The 17,218-nt window shown below is 48.1% G+C and overlaps 1 protein-coding gene across 8 annotated transcripts in view; it reads right to left on the bottom strand.

The window, feature by feature from the left end:
• The window catches only part of SRGAP3 (SLIT-ROBO Rho GTPase activating protein 3), a 158,574-nt gene that overhangs the window by 24,727 nt on the left and 116,629 nt on the right, over positions 1-17,218 (bottom strand). For 6 of the 8 annotated variants that reach the window (XM_068906765.1, XM_068906763.1, XM_068906771.1 and 3 more), the window contains 6 exons: positions 9,616-9,837; positions 8,993-9,094; positions 8,649-8,846; positions 7,179-7,263; positions 4,521-4,548; positions 432-534 (listed from right to left, as the gene is read on the bottom strand). In XM_068906765.1, the coding sequence (XP_068762866.1) occupies positions 432-534; positions 4,521-4,548; positions 7,179-7,263; positions 8,649-8,846; positions 8,993-9,094; positions 9,616-9,837 (738 nt within the window). The remainder of the gene's footprint in view (positions 1-431; positions 535-4,520; positions 4,549-7,178; positions 7,264-8,648; positions 8,847-8,992; positions 9,095-9,615; positions 9,838-17,218) is intronic. The other 2 variants (XM_068906768.1, XM_068906764.1) reach the window with 1 other exon arrangement.

Below are 17,218 nucleotides of genomic sequence, written 5' to 3'. Positions count from 1 at the left end.
GGTTGGGGTTTTTTTTTTTCCCCCCGTTTGATCTTCAGAAAAAGCCTCTTCCTACAACAGGCGGATGCTGTCTACGACTGGGACATTCAAATCACTGATAGCTGGGCCTGCGGCAATGAGACATGGCAGACGGGAACGAACCTGCTGGCTGGTGACACTGGCACCTCCAGGCTGTCCAAGGGTCACTACTGGTGCCCCCTTGCCCGGTCTGCGCGAACGCCGACGGGGCAGGCAGCGTAACACACGTGCTGCAGGGGGAACGGCTGCAGAGAGATGTCTTCACTGAGGCAAAGAGCATACCAGCTGTGTTAATTGTGTGCAGATGGGTAAGAAAGACCATGTTTGAGAAAGGAAAGAGTCAGCAATTAGGAAAGACAAGCCACCATCACATTCGTAGCGTTCATAAACTCTTACTGTTAGCCAGCAAGTACCTTAATGAACGTTTCCATATTGCCGTTAAAGAGCTTATGATTATAGACTGAGAGAGGCCTAGGTCTCCTCATTTTCTGTGGTTTAGGGGGAAGACATGGGGGCCTGGGAGAAAATGGAACAAAAGAAATCAACAAAACACCAACATAAATACAACAACAGGGTGAGATCTTAAATCAAAAAATAAATCAACAAATAAGAAAATCCCTCTGTGAGGACTAGACATTTGGCTCCCAGCACGCTCTGCACCTGCTCACACGTGAGCTTTTCCCCTGGGCTGTGTCCCTCCTCGCTGACTCTGCTGACTCTGCGCCAGAGGAGCTGGCCGGGAGCTGCGTCCTCACCTCCGCATCGTCCAGGAGCTCCCACCACCTCCGGCTACATGGCCCGGGCTCCTGGGGCCAGGCTACTTGCTTATTCCAAAGCCCTGTCCAGCAGCCTGAAGGGGGCCAGCCTTGTGCCAACTCGGCTGACCCGTCCTGCACCCAGCCCCAGGATGACCTTGCTTCACGCACTGCAGATCCCAACGAGCCGGCTGCGCTCGGACGCGGCTGGGAGGCATCTGAACACGAAGCGGAGCTATCTGCCAGCAGCTCAGAGCAGATTCAGAGCTCTTCACTGTAAGCTGCGCACTTGATTTCAAGTCAAGGTCGTGACTAAGTTCAAAGGAATCTTGACAATAGAAACACTTAAGAGCAATAAGCCAACCTGCCCATTACTTTCCATCCCCATAATCTCCCAGTATTTCGCTATCAGACACTCACTAACCTCAGTTGCAGTCACATACAGCAATCTGACTAGCTGTTGCTAAAGGCCTCCTGACGAGTCCTAGTGCTGCCCATAAAACACGATCACCTCCAGAAATCAGACAGGGACATAGCAATAAGCATGTCTTAATGAACAAACTGTGACTAGAAACGTTCCTCATGCAGAACTTTCTTCATTCAAGTCAGAGAATAATAAAGCTGCTAAACACCGCCGGTCGCAACTCTGCAGCACCCACAACCCGCGGACGTAACTCCCCCTCTGAGACGCCACGCATCACAGCTGCTGCTCAGCGGTTGCGCTAGCACCAGGCACGACGTCTGAGAAGTAAAACGATGGGCACTGGTGCGTTAGCAGGCATGTTAACGCTTGCCTGCTGCTTGCCCCAGTTCAGCACTCCGTCACCCTGAACAAGCACTACGAACAGCTAAAAAGTTCAACCGATTCCTTGACAGAACCACAATAAGCTACAGTTGACGTCAGGAAAACACAGGGAAAATCCCGTTTATTCCTGAACGGCCCTCATTCTACTCTTAGACAGAGAGGAGGAGGGAAGTGGGGACACCTCCACCGCTCTGTACCTAACTTTTGTTTGGGAGACATTCACAGGCACGTGGCCTTCAATCGTTCTGGCAGGCACTCGCAAAGGTGCCAGTCTATTTTCTGAAAAACCCAGGATCCCAAGATTAAAAAAAAAAAGAGATCCAAAATCAAAACCAACAAAAAGTGACCTAGTCAACACACAAGCAAACCCACAACTTCAAGACAAGGGGCGCAGCACAGAGCCCTCCCGCAGCTCCGCAGGGACGCGGACGGCGGGCACCCCCGTCAGAAAGCAGAGCGATCCTACCCCCTGCTAGCTAGCGACCGAGGGACCTCATCAACAGTGAGGAGCAGATCTTGAAGACCCTGCTGACTTCAGCAAGGCTTACAGATGCCCATTGCTTCTGCAAATGAGGCCACAGAAACGTGTGGCTTATTTTAGTGCAGTGGTCAGGCTTTTGGAGGGCCACTTCTCACTAACATTATTCACACTTTGATTTCTTCTTCTGACAATTAAAGATGTAAGATCAAGTACCTAGATCTATGCAAGGGAGAAAAACGGCGAGTTCTAATCTGTCCTTACCCCCTGCTATATTGCTGCCTGCAGAGGAGGAGAGATCATGACTGCAGACAAAATCAGTGCTAGCAGCCTGCATGCAAGAGTTCTCCCAGAGCCGAGCTGAACGGACATGCACGTTTTACAAAAGCCAAAGATGCAAAGGTGATAGTTGTGATCCACTGGTACCTTAATCAGGTCCCTTTAATTAAAGGAAACAATGTGACTCTACACTCTCACAGCTTATAACCATTCCTTGAACTGGCAGCTGAGGAGCAGCAGTGACCGCTGCCCAGGGAAGCGCCCGCCCGACCCGCAGCCGAGCGGCCACGCGCTGCAGCCCCGTGACAGCCAGGGCCGTTTGCTGCTGTGCCATTTCCTCTCGCTGCATGAGGCCCTGGCGCCGCGAGGCCGGGGCCCTCCGGCCTCCACGCTGCGGGCAGGAAGGCTGTCTGGCTACACTCACCCCGCTGCCCCGCGCAAAAGAGATTTTCTCCTGTTTGTTTTCCTTTGTGATGTAAGAGTAAATGCTGAAACAAAAGCAAACAGAAGCAGCAGGGAGCTGTGCCATCATCCCGCACGTAGGAGGCTCTTATTCACTCCCTTGGTTTTTCTGGCCTGCCGTAGCACCGCTCCAGCGGCACCCGCTCCCGATAAAGCGAGCGCCCAAGACCAAACTCTCAGCCTGCTTTTCCCTAGTTGCTTCGGTGTCTTTCATCGCTCGGTTCAGGAGATGACCCTGCCTGGTACCTAAAGGACCAGAGCTCAACTCTCAGACTGTCCCTGCAACCCCTCACCTGCCATGTAAACGCAAACACATCTGGGGCATTTCAGGTCTTAGGCAACGCTGCATGGCAGCTGGCTTCCTATGGTGTTTTTGAAGATCACCTGGGAAAGGCAGAGATGACAGAGCAGCAGCTGCTGGCACAACCAGTGATCTGAAAAGGACCTGAGAGCACAGGTCTCAGAGGTCAACGGCCAGCGAGGGTGCAAGCAGGCGTCTCCTCTCGCACGGCTACGAGCGACTCCCCGCAGGGTATCTCTGCGGCGGTACAGCAGCAGAACGAGGCTGGGGCCTTTGCAGCTTGAGGACGAGCCCCTGCCCATCTGGAAATGGCAGGGGGCAGTGGCAGGGGCTAACGGTTGAAGCCCCTCCGTGCCTCCGTCACCGTCAGGGGACACGTTATGAACGTGCCCCAGGCGGGGTTAGCACGACGTCTGGACTTCCTCGGCTCTCCGTGCCCCGCTCCCCAGCCCGCGCGGGGCACGAAAGGCCCCTTGTCCGGGTCGCACCCGGCACTGGCGCCCCGGGGGCTCCCAGCGCCGACGCCGCTCTCGGCCTGGCGCCCCGCAGCACCGCGCACCTCGAGCCAGAAGGCAGCAGATCGAGGCGCCCTGCTGCCTTACGCCCTCTGCTAACGCCACCTCTTTCCTGCCGGGAAAGGCAGCCCAGGCATCGCCATCTGTTTCAGCGTTTCTAACGTGGAACAGGGGTTTTTGCTGGTATTGTGAACTTATGAAGCACTGAAACAGGGTTGTAAAAAGATAATGCAGAGCTGCTACAAGTTCTGGGGATGTGTTTACAGGCTCTGCTGGCCCATGTCTTACTGTTACGAAACCAGCTCAATCATAGCAAGCCACCAGAGCTCTAGGCAAATGCTTCATGGCCTGGACACAGATCAAAGGCTCCTCCCTGCTATGTTCACCCCTCGCGCTAACTCCCACTGTAGAGGGATAAAAATCCAGGAATAAAAGCACTCTCCATGCTCCTAGGCAAAGAAGTCAGAGCTGGGAGAGGCTTTTAGGCAGCATATCAAAGTCCTTAAATGAACCGGGACGGCAGGGAGCAGGTAGACACACTTGTGTTGTCTGAACACAACTCAACCTCAGCTGTGACTATCAAGGCTCTGCAATGCACCGTGCCGACACAGCACTTCCCGGCACTCCAGAGCTAGTCGGCTAGAAATTACACTGCAGCAAAAACAGGAGCCTGTTTGTCATCTTTCTAATTAATCCACTTAAAACAATGCAGTCAAGAAGCAGGAGCTTGGGATTGCCTCCAGCTTCCCAGCACAAGGCAGCTGGAAGACAGTTAAATCTTAACCGCTCCAAGCTGCATCAATCGATAACAAAGCAAACTCCTTTCCCACAGCCACCCTCCTTTTGCCAAAGCGAGCCAAAGATCCTTCCCTTCCCAAAAGCACATGGAATTGAAGAAATGTCTCACCTGGTTGTTCCGCATTCAGCTCTTTCACCTGGAAAGAAAACACACACTTAAGTTTCTATCGTGTCTTCCCATCAGTTACCAAAAAATGACTTATAAAACACACACACACACAGACTTTTGGTTCTTTAATTGTTTGTGGAAAAAGACAAACTGAATGTGCCTGAAACTGCAGCAGGTGACAGAAGATGTGAAGCTGGCTGCTATGCAAGCCCACTGCCCCTAAAAGACATCCTAGAAGTCCAAGGCTTGGTCACAAGAGAGGGAAAGCGCCTTTGATTCCCACTGACATTAAAGGCTTATTTGCAATATGAAGCCCATCTTGTAAAAAATAACCAGATGCACTGCAGGTCCTCTGCAATAAGTGCTCATTTACACTAGCTGGAGATTGGCCAAATTCAAATCAGAAAGGGGCAGTCTGATAAGGACTAAAGCCTCTGGGGAGGAAGCTGAGATTATCCAACTGCCTCATGGAGGACCACTAATAGCATCTGAACACAGTGCAGTACTCAGTTCCTTAGCTTTTCCTGTGAGATAACAGTCCACCTAATCATAGTCGGGCAGACTCTATTCTGGCTGTCAATATTCTCATTCTCTTCGTGTATTTTTAGTGCCTGGATTTATATAAACAGCAGGAAATCACCAGTGATAAGATCTGTTCATTTTTTAAAATATTTGTCAATCCACCGAAAAAGTGTAAACTAATTTCACATTCCGTTTGTGCCTTTCTCCCAAGGCCAGGAAAGTTGATTTATTTTTCCTTTTTTTTAAGGTACATAAAAGGAACCATTTGGCTACACATCCCTCCTTCCTGCTCTCCCTTGGCACCTGCAGAAGCCAAGCTTGCAGCCAACTCCTCACGGAAAAAGCAAAGAATTCCACAGCAAATATTTCGCTAATCCAGATTTCATTCTAACGAGAATCAGTCCATGCTGAAACACAGCCTTCTACATTTCTGGGCTAAATATTTGCTGAATATCTACATAGCAGTATGATCCCATGACCTGGAAGAAAATTCTGAAAGTTTTCGTGTGAAGACGTTCCATGGCTGCTTTCACACAACTCTCAACCAATTAAGACGACTGACGCGACGCTTTCCCTTCTAAGTATGGCAACGGTGCTTTTGTGCAGGAGAATAGCATCTTCAAGAGATTAATCACTTCTTGCACTGATCTACAGAAGAGTCTTTGCCTCATCTCCATTATCCAGACCTGTTGCCTGCGTTAACATCTGTGATCTCCGGGAAGAGCTTAGACAGATCCAATTTCTGCCAACCACACTGCTAACCACATGCTTCATCCACCTTCTGTGTGTCAAAGCCTGAACTCTGAAACCACTGCCGGGAGATCTGTCTGGCGGTAGGTACCAGCAGACTGCATCTAACGCAATCCTCGCCCACAGCGCTATGACATACAGGGCTGCCCCAGCTAGGGCAGAAAGGGGCTGCTACCCACCTGCCCTTGCAGGGGGCTGAGGAGTTAAGGTAGCTCTACAGGATACTGAAATTTCTGGGGAAAAAAAATGTGTTAATGAGGCCCTATGCATCTACCCTTGCAGCTTTCTTTATATTTACATTTTTTAGCCTTTAGACATGGCTCAGTGATCACAGAATAGAACATATTACAGGATCTAGGTAGATGGTGGATTTTAAGGCTAAATAGATTTGGCAGAGAAACATGTCTGGCATAATACCTAACAAAAACTTATTTTTTTTTTTTACTTTGAGATGAGGAGTCCAATTTTTGTATTGTTAAAACAAGACCATGGACTGTTTATCTTTAAAATACAGATACAGGTATTTTAACTTAAATATATTCTCTCCTGTTGGAGAATCAGGATTCTAACTCCAGGTGCTTCATGCTGGAAAGAATGTAATTTTTAAAAAACCTTTAAAAGAGCTAAAAATCTCTCTCTGGGGCCATGGTTGCATACCACGACCACCAGTGATGGATCCCGTTGAAAAAGCCCCCACTTGAGCTGTGTGCTCCTGCCTCCCTCAGGAGTTACTGTCCCCTCAGCTGCGTCAAGCCTGCTCTTTATGTGTCTGTGCTCTAAACCAAACCTGTGAAATCATTTGGGGTAATAAAAGCGTACTATAAAAAAGTTAGTTCTAAAAACAAGGATTACTTTACAGTTCTTGTTTCGAGCAAGTCTTATATAAAATCAGGACAGCAATAGGGACGGCAACCTATGGCCAAGGGGACAAAGGGCCTCTTAAATTAGCAAGGCTGACAAATGAACACAGAAGCATAGCATCAGTGACAAGAAAATACATCTGCTCAGGGCTGCACTAAGCTGGGAAGAAGGGCGAGAGAAAGGAAAAAGACAATGGCGTAGGAGCGAGTGGGAACCTCTTTGCTGTTGCAGTAATAGAGCACTTTTGCAGACAGTGTAAGATTCAAACAAATTCAAAGTATAAGACTCAGAGTACAAGATTCAAACAAATACACGCACTGCCACAGAAAGGTGGAAAAGAACAATGAGTCAGGGAAATAATGATTTTGTGTGTCACTGGTTAAATTTAGTATTCTAAGCCAGCCACGGAGACAATCAGTCACTCAGGAAAACACAAACGGCAGGTAAGATTCAGAGCCGAAGGCCTGGTTTAAAATTGCCTTGGGTGATGGGAGGTTTCTCTCTGGACCTCACCCTGCAACTCACCTTCTCCCAGAGTCTGCTTCAGCAGGTCATGTTTAGCCTGGAGCTTGGTGATAAGGTTACTGCCATTCAAGTACTCCTTAAATTTCTGGAATTAAAAATAAAACAAAGTTAGGACTCTTGGCAAAAATAGCTTGCACTCGATGCATGCTTCTGCCAGGGAACTGCTAGAGGGGCACTCGGCGAGAGAGGCTGATAGACTGACAAGCCCAACTTCAGCAGTCCAGCAGCAGCCTGCTCACTTTGCTCTGCTTCGCACGACAGCCCTGTCGGTCTTACTAGGCCAGTCTCCTTGGTGCTGCACCCTGTGCCTGGGAACGCAAGGAGCTCCACGGAAAAGAGCCCAGAGAAAGCCTGCTTTTGTCAGGCTTCTGGGAACGGCCTGAATAAGCAAAGAGGTTTCCCTTCCACTGACAGGCACTTTGCCTTTGTGCAAACAAGTGATGAAGCAGGGAGAATTCCCAGTGCGTGAGATCTTCCCAGCTCAGACGATCAGATGCTTTAAGCACTGAATGACAGTAACTGTGCAGCATAATTTCTCACTTTATTGTGAGATTGTTTTACACCCAGTAACACTCAAGAGCAAATAATTTTGCAGATATGAGGAGTAAGGGAGACAGAGATGGAAAATGAAAGTCAGAGAATGAGAAAGATAACTAAATCTTGCAAAAAGCATTAAAAACAAAAAAAAATTCAAAACCAAAACTGCAATGCTTTTCTTTTTTCTTTTTCCTGAATTGGAACAACAACACTGTTACAGAAAAACTAGAACCTTTTCTATGCATATATAAATACCACAAGATGCCACTAACTTTAGCCTATTTATCCAGTTAACCGTGTTTGAACGAGGGGTACTTCTACTGAACTGATGTCTTATTCCTTATATTTGAAGTATTATAACTGAAAACCTAAAGATCTGCACAGAAGTAAAGTACTAGCCCAAGGCTGCAGCGGACACACGCCAATCTCCATCTACTCAGTCACGCGTACAACAGGAAACGTATGGGTTCAAAGCCAGGCTACCGCAGCTTCCTACAACACCCTGCGCAAGCTGCAAATGACTGTTTAAGTCATCCCTGGAGTCAAGGGCAGATTTCAGCTACGTAGGCCAGAAGAGGAAGTTTCGACTGATAGTTCGAAACAGTAAAGTCCTTCAGGAACTGCCACCAAATGGTGACACGCTCCAAGTCCAGGTGGACTCTGCTGCCCGGTTCTGAACTACTCCTACTGCTTTCTTTAAGTTCTGGATCACAACTGGTTTCTCCCGTTCCTTCTGAAATAATAACAAAACAGACTGTCACTCTCTATGCATTGCCACGCCACTGAGAAACGCATTCCAATTCCAAATCAAACAAAAGACAAATTCTTCAAGGAACTGAACTGGTTCTTGCTCTTCACTAATGAGTGTTTAAACTGGGACTCAGCCCTAGCAATCAATGCTTTGTGCCCCATACCACATGAGATGAGACTCACTGTAAAATAGAACATTTCAGTTTCCTGTTGGTTGGCTCTCCTCTTGGCAATGTTTATTTTACTCATGTAGGTCTCTGAAGCAGCTGATTTGACCGACTCAGTGGAGCGACTATGCTGGAAGGCGTCTGAAACATCAAAATCTTCCACTGTCAGCATGTCTTGCAAAGTCTGCATTGTAGCATCCAGAGTTTTTCGTACCTATCAGAACCAGAAGACAGCCGGGTTTGGAAGCAACAGGGAACAGCCTGCGTTTCGGGTAAAGGCTGGGCCATGCTGCCTGCGAGGCCAGCCACGCGGCTGAGGGGAAGCAAGCGCAGGCAGAAGACCCAGACCTACTTTCTTACCTCTTCGTTCTCTATCTTGAGGGTGGCTAGTCGAGACTGCAGCTGGTGGTACCGCATCAGCAATTCAGTCTGCACAGGCTGCTGGGCACTGACCTGGCATACCTGAGACAGCAGCGACATCAGAGCGAGACAGGAGAAAATGCAGTGGGTCATACATTGACCAGACATACACATTTAAAAACCTAATGACTCCTTCCAGCACCCACGAGCTCCTCACAGGCTCTAGAGAGGCTGGGTGGCCCAGTTCCCAATCAGCAGTGGCCTGTGTCTGGGCCAGCACAAAACATTTCCTACCCAGCGCGTTAAAGCTGCACTCTGAAGTCGTTCAATTACTGCAGCTAAATCAAAGGTCCACTTTTACAAATCTGTTGGGCGGTTCAGCTGAGGATCAAATCACAGGCTTTCAAATTGGGAGAGATACTGAGTAAGAGGCAGACTAAAAGGAGGAGCCTTAATCAGCCAAGCGTCTCATTAAGGAAGGAAACACAAATAGCAGCATGTTAAGACAGCGCAAAGGGATAAGGAATCAGAAATAGTTTAATGATCATGGTTAAGAACAAGAGGCAGCCAGATGAGACCTGGCTCTGAGGAGTGCTTGCAGCCATTGTCCATGAGTACAGTACCTCATCCCCCATGTGAGGCTGGAATTCAAACTTCAGAGGTGGGCAGAAGACCTGGTTACACATGTCCATGATCGTGTGCTTGTCACTTCGTGCATCTAAGTTGTCCACAGCGTTCTCAATGATATCCAGGCCCTCATGACGTGAGGTTTCTAGGTTATATTCAGCAGACAGGTATGTCCTGAAGGTTCGAGCTAGACTGGCATGGAATCCCAAATCACAGCACTGAGAAATACCAAAGAAGGCTCAGTATTAAATACATGTATTGCACAAATATTACCACCTTTGCTCTGGAGGGTCACATGTACATTAACCTCCTCTCCCCACCCCACCCCCCCCCCCCCAAAAAAAAGTATTCTATGGTCCAGTGAAACATCACCCCCATTGTACTAGGGTATATTTAATAGCGTACTGCACTACCATACAAAAGGGCGAGAAAGAAGGAGGACTAAAGGAGAACAAATGCTAGGAGAACAGAAAGACAGGCACTATAATTACCCTGCGCTGGAACCTTGCAAGGCCCTAGGATTTAATGCCCTTCATCTTCCTAGGAAGGGCATGGGATTTTCTCAGACAAGACAGAAGAAAAAATTATGCAAAAGCACTCTTCTTCCTGGCTAGCTGCTCAGCTCAGACTCAGGGCAAGCCAGGTGCCTCCCTGGTGGCAACAGCGGGCGTCTCCCAGAGGCCTCCCAGGAAAGAAGCGGCCACTGTTCTGCTGGTCATTCCTAGTGCTTTCCTTCTCATTTTGTGAACGTTCCTGCAAGGACTTTTCACACAAAGAAACCATTTCCCAAAATTATCTACAGTTGAATGTTAAAGTCAGGTGGCAGTGAAAAAATGCCCTGCTAGCTACGCGCGCAAGCCCTTTTATCTGCGCTAGGAAGTTGCCTTCCTCTCTCATGACAGAGCAGTTTCTCATGCATAACTGATCGTTCTCACATTCACCTTGGGGAAAATGATAAAACTCAGAGCTAATTGCTGCCAAAATACTGTACATTAGACAAAAGCCTGTTTTTAAACTCTCTTTTCAATATAATTGAGTTTGGCATGTTAAGTATAGCAACAGCACAGGGATTTGCTGCTATGAGAGCTTAATCATAGCTGAGCAAAAAGCAACTCTTCCCAGCTCTCCTCCCAATCCCTAAAGGGAGCTCCGACCACTGCGCAAAAGCTCCACGCAGCTGGGTTTGACGGGCTGCTGCTGCTGGACGCCAACTGTGAAGAGCGCTTGCCTGGAGGAGCAGCGGCGAGGGGCAAAGACAGGCACCAAAGCAGCGCCCCAGGTCTGGATGCCAACGGATGTCCTTCTGTGGGGACAGGAGGGGACAGGCAGGAGGACAGGAAGGCTGGAAGCAAGAGCAGTGCAAATGCATCACGTACGGCGCTGTGCACGGGGCCACAAGCAGACGGCAGTGAAAGAGGAGTACTGAAATCCACAGCTGAGGCCCAGGGATGCTAGGGACGGAAGAGAGGGCTGAGGTTCCCGACAGAGGACAGAAAGTTAGATAATTATGGCTTTATCCTTTTTTTTTTTTTTTTTTTTTTTTTTTTTTTAAGAGTTTCATAATCACATATCCCCAGTATACTTATTTGATGCTAGTGTAATCTGAGGGAACCAAAACTTTCCTAGACTTTTCCAGAGCTACAGCACTCCCCACTCTGAGCTGCCATTTCAAAAGCACCTTTTCCAGTTCTACAGGTTCTACAGAAATTAATTACAATGTAGAAATGCATAAAAACTGACTCTGCATCAAAACATTACAATTGATAAACTCGAAGTGAAATACGAGAACTCAGTTGCTGCCACAAACAACTGCAGCCAAAGAAGTCATCTCATCCTTCCTGCTGATTTGAAGAGACAACCCTCAATTCAGATAAGTCAGAGAGGGATTTGTTTCGGTCTGCGATGGAAGCAGCACAGACAACACGACGAGCCAGTTTCCCCTCACGGACACAGAGGCACGCTTTGCCTGCCCTCATCCAGTCTCTCAAAGCAGCTGAAACCATACGTGCAGCAACGAGGACTTTCGCATGAACAGTCAAACGGTCATTAGTCCTCATTCACCCTGCTTCGATTTAGCTTCTGTCCTTAGTAGTTGACAAGAACTGATACACTGCTTCCTTCAGAAATCATCAAGCAACGTGAAAAACTAATTCTTGGAGAACTGGGGAGAACTTCCATTCACTCCTTGGGGCAAAGGCTAGCGACTGCACCGCGGACTCTCTCCCACGAGACAGCTGCAGTGCAAACACCTATGGGAGTGCTCTGGGGCTGCACGCGGAAATCGATTAGCACGTCGGGATGACGCCGTACCGCACCTAGTGCCTTGGTCTTCTCGGTCACATCACCAAAAGCCCCAGCACTTGTGGAGAAGGTTGGATGCTTTTGAAAAAAATTCAGACGTGAGGATTCCCCTTTATTTCGCCTGCTGAAAGCACGCTGAAGCCAGCGGTTGTTGTAACGCCCAGAACTCTGCTGCTACCGGGAACCGGGGCAGCCTCTTCACCAACAAGGCTTTACAGCCCGTGAAGCCTCTGGTGGTCAGCACCGTGCCCGACGCTTCACACGCTGCTGCCCCGGAAAGACAAGACAGCCTGGACTTTTGAAAATCCTCAAAGAAACACACAGAGGAAAGGAAAGGCTTCAGACTCCTGCTCCCAGCTCCAGAACGAATGGCATTTTCCCACCCCTCTCATCCCTTTGATGGGAAATAAATTAGAACCACAAATAATAATGCTTAGCACTTCTGCAGGGCCTTTCATCTGAGAGCTCAAAGCTCTTAGTGTATTAATTCATTAAGTCTCGCAACAGCCCTGGCGAGGGGTGGAAACTTTACAGCTTTCAACTAGAGAAACAAACTGGGACCCAGGAGGTGAAGGCAGCTGGTTTTGTTCAAAACGCCTCAGCCCCAGGCTGTTCCCAGTCCCGTCCCCCCGCTCCTTTGCGGCGGTTTTCATGCCAACCGGAGGAGAGGCAGGGCCCGGCCGGGGTGCAGCGGACCTCTCCCAGGCGGCAGGGCAGGGCCGGGCGACCGGTCCCACCTCTCCTTCACCCCCACGGGGAGCTCTCAGACCGCAGTTGCGCCAGACTCCCAGGCGTGCTCTGGGCCCCGTTTTCAAGTGCTCAGACCCTGCGATCTGGGCAGCTTTAGAAAGAGTTGGTCTCCCACTTCCATCTGTATTGTGTATTTATATGAGCCCCTCTCCTCTCACCCTCACCACCCTCATTACCATAATATCTGAATACCCTTTAAATATCTGAATCGAATCGCCTTTAAAATATCCCTTCTCCCAACCCACCCATGAGGTGAGAAAGTGCCATTAACCCCATTTTAGACACAGTGGTGGGAAAAGACAGAAATTAGATGGTTTGCCCAAAGCCACAAGGAAACCTGGTGAGAAGCAGGGAACCAAATGTGAGTCCCAAGTCTTGGATAAGCATCTTAACCATCTTCCCCCAGACAACCGCAATTAGGCAACGAAACGAGAGTCACATTTTCCCAGGGACTCAGTGACTTCCAAGAGCATGGCCTGCTTTCCACAATCCGTGCAAGCTCTTTCCACAGTCGGGCCTGGAATGGTTTAAAACGGCGGGGCCATCGAGCAAACTTAACGCCACTGATCACAGTGGAGAAACGCAAACTGCATTAACATTGGGAAAGAAGTAGTAAGCTTTTAAGAACAGACTGACATTCAGCAGGAAGAAATACTGTGAGCCAGAACCACTCTGCAAGCGGACAATGACCTTAAAGCGTTCTCCGCCAGCACACGAGGAACCGTTTCTACCAGCCAGGCAGAAACCTCTGCAAAGCAAAGCTCTGCTGCTCCGTTTGCCCCCTTCACACCTTTGGGCACGTTAGCGATAGTTTCACCTGACGTATCAAGCAAATTGCTTCAAGCAAAACAAACTGGACGTTGCCTTTGCAAAAGAAAGAGCGACAGCAGTTAAGGCAGGTGATGGGGGTTTTTGGAGTAATCTGATGCAATTCATTATGATTCTACAGTTTTAGAGAAATGCTGTAGAATTACATATAACCAAGGCTAAAGCACTCTACAGCATTTGGGAGAAAATGAAATGCTTCCCAATTTATTGATTTATCTGTCTAAATTTCCTCATCTGTTAAATAGCTGAAAGATATTTAACCTGCTTGTTGCAAAGCATAAAATAGCACTTATCAGGATGATATTTGCACCTGGCCATTATAATGCTGGGTTCTATGCAAGTGCCTCAACTCATACCTGAAACTATTTTCAGATCATTGGAGGAACGTTGAAAGAGAACAGAAACTGTTACTGTTTGCATTTATTTTTATGGAGAACATTTATTCGTCACGTATAAAAAAAAATGCAGAAAACAAAACAGTAGCATCTTTGCAGCCTACAGTTACCACATCTCCCTTAAAGCGAAATAGAGCATCGAAACAAACTCAGTTACAAAAGGTATTCTAGTCTAGATATGATAAACGCTTGTACAGAGACATCTGACCACAACAAACAGGTTTTGCATGCTGTAAATGGATCCAGAGAGCAAAGGAAACTAAACCGCACCAGGAGAAGGCAGAAGGAACTGAGACACATCAGCAGCCACAAATAGTTGCTCAGACAAGGTGAGCAGCAGCAAACAAGCAATTGGGCTGTCTCTCTTGGATGAACATTACCCCTAGTATTTGCTGGCCAGCTTGATATTAACAGGGAGCCAGCGATCGCGGCATGCTGATGTGCCTAACAGTACACGAAGCAGAGCGACGGAAAAACGCCCCTCTCCGTGCCCAAGGGGGTTTCAAGGATCGCCAACCAACGTCTCCAAGGCTAGGTAACCATTTCAGGTGCTCATGCGTGGCCCTCAACCCCGAAGAGCAGCCTGTTGCGAACAGCAGGGCAGAGCACAGCCCCCAAAAGTGACCCATCTCTGAAACCTGAGCTGCTCAAAGCCTACCCGAGGCCGGTTCCTCCTCCATGCGAACAGGGGGCTGAAGAACCCCAGAACCAGCTCGAAACCAGGCAACTTGAGCACACAGAGGAACGCTGCAGACCGCTGCGCATTGAACTGTCAGTCTGCTACCACCTGACAAAATCCCTGCTCTGCACAACAAAACTTGTAACTTGGCCGCTCTCCCACGCACTCCCAGGAGATACCTGCAAAGCAAACAGGGATTTTTCACTTCAGCTCGCGTCTAGACATCGGGAACTCTTATTTCGGCATTGTGAGGGAACGACTGCACATGGCGAGGGTGTGACCGGCACCTCTGATGCAGCTCAGGACCTGACCACAGCGGATTCCCACTACGATTTCGCATATTTCTGACACATATCAAAACCATTGCTGTTATTACAATGGAATATGTAAGCTGTCACAACACGTTACATGGGACTATCAGATTTTTGTGGTTCACGGCTACAGCACGGGCTTCCTGGTTCGTAACGCCAGGCAGATGTGATGCATACGCTATCAGGCTAGTTTTCTTCTACAACTCACTGACAAGTATATTTTTTTGAACTGTTTCATGAACAGACTGAAGGTGTCCTCAAATATCAGCCATGTCCTGACTTGCAATTGTCAACAGTTATCATAAATCTCTTCCAGAGGAAGAGACGCTTGGTCCATCCAGTTCAGCGTGTCACCTGAGGCAGTAACAAAGACAGAAACTGCAGAGGAAACTAAATTTAAAATAAAGCTCAATAACTAATTTATTTTTAGCCAAACATGGAACAACACGTGTGTATGGCAAGGAGCAGGGGAAGGAAAGGATCTTTCCTGACCCTTGCAGCAATCAAATCATGCCCTGAAGCATGAGATTTGATTACTTCTAATCAAAGGTTGCCTAACCACAACTATTTCCAAGCCTAAAATTGTGTCGTCCTTTTCAAAATCCAGCTACAGTTAATTAACTCTATGGTCCCTGGAGTAGCTTTTTTTCAAGAGGATTTTTAACCTATATTTCATTTTGTTCCTTAATCTCTCTATAGCACTCCCTCACCCATGCATATTTTCTTAGGGCTTTTGTGTGTGTGTGTTGGGGGAGGGGGGGGTTGATGTGGGTTTTTTTTTTCTTTTTAGGATGAATTAATCGGTAAATTCAGCTTCTAAAGGACTGTAGACCTTGAGGCTATTCTTTCAAGCCACTGGCAAAAGAAGCAGAAACTGTCAAGAAGGAATTCTTTTTTCTAAAGGAAAGCACTGTTGCTTTTCTGTACCAAGCAAGCAACGTCTATCAGACCAAGACTGATCATGGTCTTCATGGAATACAATTCACAGATTGCATGACACTTCTGAATCATAAAACTATCAGCAATGTGCTTAATTAACTTAGCAAGCCGGTTCCAACATCTGTGCTGTCCAAGCGAGGAAGAAGCTATTTACTGGGTGCAATCTTAAGCAAAAATAACAGTTTTGCCATATCATTAAGCCAGGACTGGCAAAATTTGAGATCTGTATTGGTTGGATTCTTTTAGTTTAATACAGTACTCTAAGAAAAGCTTAGTAAAAACTGTAGATTAGAGTATCGTGACATCATGAGTTACAGTTCCCACTGACAAATGAGTGGCTATTATTAATAACCGACATACAGGAATGTCTGCAGATCCCAAGAAAAGCTTACTAAACCAGGGTACTGGTCCATGAAAAAAGTGACATCAAATTTCCGAGAGAAGACTCAAATGCATACACCTTTCTCCACTCTTCTTCAGCCACGCAAGCTCTGTGTAAAAAAGATCATACAAATCTAACCCGTTTTTCTTCTATTTATTCTCTGAGAATGAATGAAACTCTCAGTGGCACGGATATTCCTGGTTGCACCACTCTCATCTACCCTGACCACTTTGCACCGCTTCCAGCTTTCTCCAAGTCCAGGCATGTTCTGTCGCACTGCTAAACCCGAGGGTTACTCTGCAGCTACAACAGCTGCAGACTTGTGTTCTTAACTCTGACTTGTAGCATTACAGCAAACCGGGCACCCCGCCGCTAGCCCTTCACCCTCGTGCACGTCCTGCGGCACCAGACCACGCCACGGACCGTCGCTGTCCTTCGCCTCAGCCTCCCAAAGCAAAGCGCTTGCACTCCTGCGGCTGCGCGGCTCCTCTACTTCCTCACCTCACAGCTTTCTGCAGCGTGATGTAGCGAGAGCACTTTCCGAAAACATAAACGTGCTATTTCCCAGGGAGTTTCCTGCCGGGGGCCGGGAAGCTGAGCGGCCCAGGTGTCCCGGGCTGCTGGTGGCAGCAGCTGTGCAGTGAAGAGCCGCACCGAGTCTACGCAGAGAGACTAACTCCTCCTGACGGAAGCTGTTTATTCTATTTATTGCTATACTGTTGACTTCCTTTGAAATACCCTGAAGCTAGAGCTTAGCTAGAGATGTACGGTATATCAAGCTGAAGGACAGGCACTTGTAACTCGGAGAGCCAGTTTCGAGGTACAGCTGCTTGCTCTGCGTGACGGTGCTGTTAAGGCTGTGCTTTGCACGACTTTCCGCGATAAAACATACCTGGTTCTTAGTTTGCTGGCAGGAGGCCGAAATCTGGCAGAAAGCCACTCAAAGGACAACAGAGTAGGAGGAACTTCTGTGCCTCTGTGGATCTGAAAGGCTTTTTACGTAGGAAAAACTGC

Source organism: Struthio camelus, chromosome 14 (genome assembly GCF_040807025.1).
Source record: "Struthio camelus isolate bStrCam1 chromosome 14, bStrCam1.hap1, whole genome shotgun sequence".
NCBI classification, from domain to species: domain Eukaryota; kingdom Metazoa; phylum Chordata; class Aves; order Struthioniformes; family Struthionidae; genus Struthio; species Struthio camelus.
The sequence above is the reverse complement of the archived record's forward strand: the minus strand, read 5'-3'. Positions and strand labels throughout refer to the sequence as shown.